The sequence below is a fragment of the Tachysurus fulvidraco genome, chromosome 23 (genome assembly GCF_022655615.1).
Source record: "Tachysurus fulvidraco isolate hzauxx_2018 chromosome 23, HZAU_PFXX_2.0, whole genome shotgun sequence".
In the NCBI taxonomy this organism is placed as follows: domain Eukaryota; kingdom Metazoa; phylum Chordata; class Actinopteri; order Siluriformes; family Bagridae; genus Tachysurus; species Tachysurus fulvidraco.
In genome coordinates this window covers 10,550,363-10,560,018 of record NC_062540.1, presented here as the reverse complement: position 1 = coordinate 10,560,018, position 9,656 = coordinate 10,550,363, and the positions used below count along the sequence as shown (strand labels likewise).

The 9,656-nt window shown below is 36.2% G+C and overlaps 1 protein-coding gene across 2 annotated transcripts in view; it reads right to left on the bottom strand.

Annotated features, from left to right (window-relative positions):
• Positions 1-859: 859 nt before the first annotated feature.
• Positions 860-9,656, bottom strand: part of slco4a1 (solute carrier organic anion transporter family, member 4A1) — a 30,404-nt gene continuing 21,607 nt past the window's right edge. For both annotated transcript variants that reach the window (XM_027144991.2, XM_027144993.2), the window contains exons 8-13: positions 9,310-9,547; positions 7,165-7,327; positions 6,804-6,979; positions 6,643-6,707; positions 6,026-6,174; positions 860-3,797 (exon numbers count right to left, since the gene is read on the bottom strand). In XM_027144991.2, the coding sequence (XP_027000792.1) occupies positions 3,621-3,797; positions 6,026-6,174; positions 6,643-6,707; positions 6,804-6,979; positions 7,165-7,327; positions 9,310-9,547 (968 nt within the window). In that variant the 3' untranslated portion in view covers positions 860-3,620. The remainder of the gene's footprint in view (positions 3,798-6,025; positions 6,175-6,642; positions 6,708-6,803; positions 6,980-7,164; positions 7,328-9,309; positions 9,548-9,656) is intronic.

Genomic DNA, 9,656 nt, shown 5'->3' with positions numbered 1-9,656 from the left:
TCTTCGTAAATATAAACAATTAGAATCATTTGGCTTTAATATGATTGCATGAATTTAGTGATGTTCATTATTTTTCTTTGTAGCTTCATCAAGTTTGCAAATGACATAATAAATGGACCATGTTTATATCATTTTTATACACTTACATACTAATTAACATATTACATTAAGGCATAGTTTATAGCTACAACTACTGCTTTACCATCGTGAACTTTTCAATCACATTTTCCGACATTTAAATTATTAGGGATGTGTGTCTAATAGGCAAGTGAGGGTCTATGTGTATTAAATATAAATAGGAATATTTATCTATTAGATGTGCAGAATCTTAACTATTAGATGTTAAAAATTGTATTTACAATTTTAAATGAGAGGGAGAGAGGTGCATGTTCTAAGTTTGATGTAGGTGTAAACATCAGAAGAAAATGAAATCTAAAATTCTAATCTATTGTCTCATTCATCATTTAATATTACACATCTTCATTATATATCAAATACAAAAGTATTTGGCTTGTTGACCATCTGGGGGGAAAATATATTATGTTAAGGTCAATCTGCAGGTGTATTTTGTTTTGTTTTCAGGAAAGGTCACATTGTAAATTGTCAGTGTGGTGTTTTTCCTGCTTCTGCATTTTTTCAAACATTGTCTGAATTCAATGCATTTGAGAGCAACAGAGAGACGAATGAGAGGGAGAGAAGAACGATGATGTAGTATTAGTCGTAGAATATGTTCCTGAATTTACAAGTGTATTTCAAGTGTCACTTGAATCACTTATTCTTTGAATCACTGTGTCTCTATCCCAGTATCAATTTATTTATTTATTTGTCTTTTACAAAATCAAAACTGCTGGACAGTAGATTCATTAAAAAATGAAACTCTTTATTTGGTGAAACCACACCTCGTTTGGAGGCCAGTGTTTCCTGAGGAATGTGTGCATTTTATTTCCAATACATTTCCATTCTAATAAACTATGCAACACACACACACACGAAACATGACTCAGACACAGGTTTGTGGATTTAGCTGTCCCTTCTTAAAAAACATTTACTGAAACGTTTTGCATGAAAAAGAGATTTTAAACAAAAGTATCAAACCAGAACTGTAAAGCTGCTTCTTACCCCAACCCTCATTCATAATTGTATGTGATGGGATGTTGCTATTTAAATCTACAACTAACATGAAGAGAATCACATTAATCACTCACAAATGTTTACTGGGAGTAACACGATGACATATGAGGCACAATTGCTTGCAGTTATTAGGGTGAACACAATAAATACTGTATAAACCATACAAAAAAATCTGCTATCAACTCTCACATTTTTGTTTACATTGTGCAAATCCATGGGCTGAGAGCGTTAGAGCTTCGAAACACTTTGAATAATTTTCAAAAACTTCCAAATCTATAATTGTTATAGAAACAGTCTTTCAACACAAGTGGATTAAAAAAAGTGGATATACGTGCTGGTAAAAATAATCATATAAGGTATCACAATGTGGTGATGTGACAGTTATGGATTCAGCTTTTGGCTTTGCAAAAGTTTGATGACAGTTAAAAAAAAAAAAAAACAGTTCTCATGAATATATGCAGAATTTTTGTACAAAATAAATCACGCATCATAGTTTCCCATTCCAAAATGTTACACTGATAAACAAACATTTCCTACATTAACCCCACCCTCTTCTATAAATTATTCTGCAAGCTGCAGCATACAGTAAATCTAACCCGTAAGTCCATTCTGACCTGCACAGTCTTAAATAACTGTATTTTGGCACTGGAAATCTTTTCAAAAAGCATAAAGCTCTAGGTCCCATTTGTACATTTACTTAGCCATAGAAAGAAGGCGTGACAAAATCTTAAAGAAACATGTGGCGTAGTTAGAACACTGCTACTGGCTTCTACACTGTATTAAAATTGTAGCTGATATACTCATACATGGTGATCAGTGAATCAGTGAATTAGTTTTAAGAAGTTAAAGTGCAAACAGAGTTGCAGGTTATACGAGTAACAGCTCAGCAGGATCGTCACACGATCATCTGAATCCTTTACTTCTTGTGAAGTAGTCGAGTATAATATATAGATTATCCTTGCTATCTGCAAGAAAGCCTTTAAAATAAATGGTCGATTTAATTACTGTGTCTTCAACCATTTGATGAATCTTTATTCCATATCATTTAGAAAGTATTATTACCCATTGTTTAATTTCCTAGAAGTGCTTTTTAAGCAGGGTAGCTTTTTATAGTAGAAAGGACAAGTCAATATACTGTGTATTTGATACCTAATCTATAGAGAAATGAAGAACAGTACAGTAGAGGGGCAGCACAGTATCGGTGCCACCTTAAAGCTCCAGGATAGATCATCTGGTTTCTTCTCACCTACCAGTAGGTGGACTAGCTACTCTAAATTAAGCCCCAGGTGTGAATTAGCATGTGAATGTGTGCATTGGTACCCAGTGTTCCCAGGATCAATCAGTTAACGAAGAGAAAGAATGAGAAGTGACTTTGTGAAATTGTCTTTAAAACTAACATACTGTATGCAGTATACTGCAGTATAATAAGATAATAGAGTGCTGCAGGAACGAGTTCTAAACCCCAGAAATTAGGTTTTTTTTTTTCCACATGAAATTTGTTTTTTCATGTTTTATTCTAGGACATAAAGTGCATCAGTATTATGCCTCTCGTGAGTGTCTTGAAAGACAGTCGATAACTATTGGGCTAAATGGGAATGCAGAGGGATATTAAAAGTGATTATGGTGAACAGGAAACTCATCTAGAACAGCCGGATTATTCTTGCGTTCTTTCGAACTACTCTGACTCAAACTTTTCAGTCATTTTTTAGATTAATCTACAAAAAGGGCATCTGCAGAGGATCCTTATCAGAGAGCATGGAAGATTAGTGCTGGTGATGTTGAAGATGTCATTCTGCTGTAGTTCTTTTATAGCTTAAATTGAGCTTTTTTACTTCTGCAAAATTATTAAGATTCAAAATTCTAATTAAAAGTTGGGTTCATTTGTGAAGATTATCTTGATGAACAAGAAATACAATTGTTGTTCACCCAGCAATAATTCATTAGCCATTGGTAAAATTTTGTGGGAGAATAATGTTTGCAGCAGCTTAAAAGTGACATTGCATACATTTGGGGAAATGGCTGGGTGCCCTGAAGCACCTCCCTGCTCCAAACGTGTCCAATCAAGCTGCTAAATAATTTTTCAAACCATGCAGAAATTAGACTTGCTGTGATGGGTGATGGGCTTTTAGGATGGCGCTTTGAACCTCTGATCCAGAACAACTTGGGCTGTCAATAAAAAATTGTAATAACTAAACTATGCTGATTGTGTAGGGTTATTTAAACATGACCATTTCATCTATGACCCATGTCCCTTATTTTGCATTGTTCAGAATTTTATTAACAGTTCATTAATCTGCAGGAAGATTGCACTATTAAATCTTTATGTATCAGATGGATCACATTTATGCGAGCCATGTCTGTCTGGCCCAAAGGAATATACATGATAACCACAGTGCAGGTTCACGTGTCTGGGGTTGCGATAAAGTGGATGGACACACACATTCACACAGGCTCATGCAGGCAGGCTGTGTGTTTGGAGTCGAAGGTCACTACTTGGCATGAACGTTGGCTATGATCTCAGGTGGGATGTCTTTGACTGGCAGGTGTCCAACCGTGACGCCTTGGTCTACTGCACTGTGGTCAGTGTTCTCACAGCTGTTCTGAGGAGATTCGGGAGGAGGTTTATACAGCACACTTGCCAGCATGAAGAAAACAGTGCCCAAAAACTGAGAGAGAGAGAGAGAGAGAGAGAGAGAGAGAGAAATTATTTATGTGATTTACAGTACAATTTATATATGTACCAACTACAGGATATAGGACATGGTTTTCCAGGCTGCAACATTCATATTTCATTGCTATGAAATGAAAAGAGAATTTTACTTATTTTTTATTGATTTTTTCCCCCCACTATATTAGGAACACCTGCACATTCATGCAGTTATCTATTCAGCTAATAGTGGCTGCATAATCTCATGCAGATACAGGACGAAAGCTTCAATTAATGTTCACATCAATCCTCAGAATCCTTGCCAGATCTCTGGTTTACATGCTGAATTGCTTTTCTTAGCTACGTAGTAAAGAGTGATTGAGTCACTATATCCTTCCCTGCATCTTGATCCAATCAGTATGTTTTCCTTTGTCTTCTTTTTAGCATCATATATATTATACGTATATACTCTCAGGAAATTGACAGTTTAAAATCCTCAAACCAACCCAGCTGGCAACAACCATAAAACTTTTTCTTCATTCTGTTGCTTAAGGTGACACATACTGAGCTCTGTAACATAAATGGCTGATTAGATAACTAGATGGATGATAAGGTATTCGTGTGGATGAATAAGTGGATGTGGAATGGATGATTTATTTATAGTTTAGCAATGTATTTCCTCTTTTCTGTTCTTTTCTTTTCTTTTCTTTTCTTGCAGCCTGTAAAATTCTGTCTGATGTTGCTACAGCTGAATTCTGGAAAACTAAATTTTTAACCAAAACTTAGTTTTCTGCCAATAATATACATCAATAACTTTGCTTTATGAAGCATAAATATATTTTCCAAAATACATTGTTTATTTACATTATAACTGCGTCTGGCTGTTCACCAACAGAAGTCTAAGATCTTGCTCTCTCACAATTAGACAAGTTCTTGTATATTCATGTGCCACAAAAAAGGGACGTGACTTTAATCAGCTCTATTGTTTGAGTTAACTGTAAAGCACCTCATCACCATAAGAATAAAAGCCTCTGTAAAGACCATGGTGGATAAAGTGAATAAATGACCTAATAAAAGACATTAATGAAAATACATGTAATGAACATAACAGAACTAACTAAATAAATCATGGTTTTCTTCAGTGTTATATCAGTCGAGTGAGTAAATGCTAGGAGAGTATTAACACAGGGGAAACAAAGAGACTGACGTGGATGAAGCTAATAACTTAGCTAACAAATGACTCATTATTGTTGCAAACCTACATTTAATAAAAAAGCCAGTAATGGTTTAGCTTAGCAGTGTAGCCTTTTACTAATCAAAAAGAAGGGTGAATTTTCACTTTCTGGGATAATCAAACTTTAAAACTTTGTATTCCTTAATTTGTGGTTGAGACAATTGCAAAAAAAGAGAAACATTCTTGCCAAAGTATAAACACTGATCAGTCACAACATTAAAACCACATGCCTAATATTGGGCAATTCCCCCCGGGTCATGAAAAGAGCTCTGACTCAACACTCTGATGGTGTGGTATGGTATTTGGCACACAGATCCTTTAATTCAAGTTAAATTTGTTTGCGGGCTAAAGCAGCATCCTGAACTATTTGTCATACTCCTCAAACCTCTACTGAACATTATTTGCAGTGTAGCTGGTAGTATTATCAATGTTTAGAAAGACTACGTGGTAAAGTAATACCCAACATTGCCCACAACATCACACTGCCTCTGCTTTCATGCTCTCTTATGCATAGTGCATCCTAGTCTCATCTCTGACACTCACACACAAAAAGACAACAAGAAAACGTGATTCTTCTGATCAGGCTATCTTTTTTTAGTGCTTAATGGTCCAGTTCTGATGTTCACCTGCTCATTGTAGGTACTTTCATTGGAGACCGACTGGTCTGAAGCTACCAAAACACCAAGCTGGGAATCACTGTGTGTTTTGACATCTTTCAATCATAGCAAGCGTTCTTTTCTATGAGACTGGAACAGACAGGCTAGCCTTCATTCCCCATGTGCATCACTGGGCCTTGGGTGCCCATGGCACGGTCATTGGATCGAGATGCTATTCACATCTCCTGTCAGTGTTTTTAATGTTACAGCTGATCGGTGTATAGTAGAAAATAACAAACTTTTAGAATGTAAAGGGGTTTTCCTATACTGACACACAAATGCCTTGTTAAGTTGACAATATCTTAAAAGAGACTGTCAGGAGTAATGAATGCCCACTGGTTCAGTGTACTGTGCTACCTTGTAGATGATTCCAGCTATGAGTGTGTATTGGCTCATGGCAGAATTCTGGTATAGGTAACAGGACCCACGTTCTCCACACTGCTCTTGCCACAGCAAACATGAGATGTCAATCACAGAACCAAATGCGATTGGACCTGGGATGCCACCTGTAAGGATCCAGGAATGTGTTACAAACCCGAAACCTTAACCACATATGGCATTAAAATAGACAAAGATTAAATAAACAATGTATTTTCATGAGCATTTAGCTATTTCTGTAATTGCTGCTCTTTTTATCTGCTAATTTACTGTATGCAATTTAACATGCTGATAATTTGCAATGAATTTTCATATGGATTCAGGGTTGCCTTTGGAAAATAGCCACAGAGAACCAAATCAAAGATATAATTAAGGCGTTATGATCATATGGCTTCCTCCTTAATTTTTTGTCAACCTCAAAAAGTAGCCTGTTTGTTTCCTTGTTTATGGAACTATCCATATTTTACAAGTTTGAGCTCAACTTTCATCAAAATGCAATAGTTTCCCCACCTTTTAATGTTTCCTGACATCACCATGGAAAAAGAAATGCTACAAATATTATCCTAACATTATGAGATATGTATCTGGTTACATACCCAGTGTTCGCACCACAATCCACTGTATCCCCAGTCCAAATGACCTCTGATTGTCAGGGACACACCTAAAAGAGGAATTAGAGAACTTCACACAGGACTGTACTTAAGTGTGTATGACTGCAATAAAACTGAAAAGGTTTCTGTGACCATAGGGGTTTTACCTCAGAGTAGCCGTGAGAGCAGGGATACTGCACAGAAAGGTGAAGGAGATGATGATGAAGAAGAAGGCAAGGAAGACTGCCATGTGGCTGCAAGAGGAAATACATTTCCCTGCTACGGCCAGGCCTTCCTCGCCTCTCGAAGTATTGCCCATAATGCAGCTACAGCCTGTGAATGTCTAAACGCACATGCAGAATCTTCTAGTTGCAGTTAACTTTAAAAACAACTTAGCCCTAAATTTAAAATACTTTATAGACTTGGTTCACAATTCACATGAATTCTGAGTATTCATTTAAAAAGTACAGTATTATTTGACTTGGTCAGTCTAGATTAGCAAATGATGGTATGGATTGTATGCAGTACCTGACTTTCTGTGCTGCTGTGTGTGTTGTTAACGGCACTGCAGCCAGCATGGCAGGCAGAGTAGTACATCACACCATCAGCTCCACACACTGGGTTAAACAGCGCCTCCACACAGTGGCATTCGGCATTACACTCCACAGTCAAATTACTACCTACTAAAAAACTGAGACAGAGAGAGAGAAGGAGAAGGGAGGAGAAATGGGCGTTCAGTTCACATGTCGTGTGCTTGTGTGAATACTGTGGAGTGTTATGAAAACAGAGCATGAGATATTGAGCATGCAGAACTGATTAGAGATCACTCAGAGCTTTGTGTTCAGCTACACACTGCGCCTGTGTCCTGATGAATTTTTCCATAACTTTGATTAGAACTGATTCCATAACTGATTATTTTTTCTAAAAATGGTAGTAATGAAAGAGATAAACTTAAATTTAATGGGAGTTACACCTGAACCAACATACATAGCTGATGATGATAATAACAGTAATAAAAATAATTTTATTAACACAAAAATCAAGGAAAACTAAATTTAACAAACTAAGAACAATAAGAATCAACAAAAGTAAATGTGTAAAATTAGAATACAATATTTTAATAATAATAATGTACAAAATTGAAAATACCCAAAAAGGCAAAATATTTTAACGAAAAGCTAACTTAAATGATTAATTTCATTAGTAATTAACTTATTAATGAAAAAAATGTAATGAACATAACAGAACTAACTAAATAAATCATGGTTTTCTTCAGTGTTATATCAGTCGAGTGAGTAAATGCTAGGAGAGTATTAACACAGGGGAAACAAAGAGACTGACGTGGATGATGCTAATAACTTAGCTAACAAATGACTTATTATTGTTGCAAACCTACATTTAATAAAAAAGCCAGTAATGGTTTAGCTTAGCAGTGTAGCCTTTTACTAATCAAAAAGAAGGGTGAATTTTCACTTTCTGGGATAATCAAACTTTAAAACTTTGTATTACATTTATTTGTGGTTGAGGCAATTGCAAAAAAAGAGAAACATTCTTGCAGAAGTATAAACACTGATCAGTCACAACATTAAAACCACATGCCTAATATTGTGCAATTCCCCTGGGGTCATGAAAATAGTTCTGACTCAACACGATCTGAAGGTGTGGTACTGTATTAGGCACACAGATCCTGTAAGTTGTGAAATGGGGCCTCCTGATTTGTTTGGGGGCTAAAGCAGCATCCTGAACTATTTGTCATACTCCTCAAACCTCTACTGAACATTATTTGCAGTGTAGCTGGGAGTATTATCAATGTTTAGGAAGATTCTACGTGGTAAAGTAATACCCAACATTGCCCACAACATCACACTGCCTCTGCTGGCATGCTTTCTTATGCATAGTGCATCCTAGTCTCATCTCTGACACTCACACACAAAAAGACAACAAGAAAACGTGATTCATCTGATCAGGCTATCTTTTTTTTAGTGCTTAATGGTCCAGTTCTGATGTTCACATGCTCAAAATATATAAAAAGACAAAATATTTTAACCAAAAGCTAAATTAAAAAGTCTTTAAATGCTTTACAAATATCAATATTTGGCAAATTCTAATTTATTTGGTGAAAATCAGTAAATGGTTCAAGTTTTTTGGGGTTATAATGGCTAAAAGCTTAAAGTTTACATTACCATATATCAGAATACTGTATTTGGGATGACTTTATACATGTTTTATTAGAAAGCTAAAATGAACGAGTATGTAACCATTTACACACATTCAGTTTGTTTATTTCTTGTTCAGTTTTGCTGTGCAGTGGGATTCAACCACATTATTATGAGAATAAGAAAATAAAATAGATTTTGATATATGCAGCTGTGTTTTTTTTAAAAAGTGCAGTATATGAGCATAGCTACCTGTATGCAGATATTTTGTCAGCTATTTAACCTGTTTTATGTTGAACATAATAATACAGTATGGAACACGTTACAGATTGTTATACACAACAGATTTATTATCTTTATTTTGATATTAAATATTACATATTGTTTAAACATATTTAAGAATACTTGGGTAGTGGGGTGTATCTGAAAAAATAAACTCCAAACAAACAAAAGAAAGGCAGAGAGATATTACAAATAAGGCTGTACTACCTCATATAGCTGCTAGAGGTTGGTGTACCTGCTCTGAAGCTGTGTGTAGGAGGAGCTGATGTTCTGAGGTCTGCTCGAGTACGGTGTGGTCACTCCAGCCATAGGCACGTTGGGGCAGTGCAGGAGGAAGATGAAGACAGCCATGAGGCTCATCAGTGCACAGAGCATGCAGAAGCGGATGATGCCACGGCAACGTAGTTTCAGCTTCTTCACGATGTATCCACCCAGGAAGGTGCCGCCCCCTCCAGCTGGAACCACCATGTAGCCTTGGGAGAGAAAATGCTTGTTTTAAGTGTGCTTTGCATTTTTGTTCTGAACTTTCTCAAAGATGGTTGCCTTAACACTGCACGGAAAGCATGGCCTCCTTCCAAATGT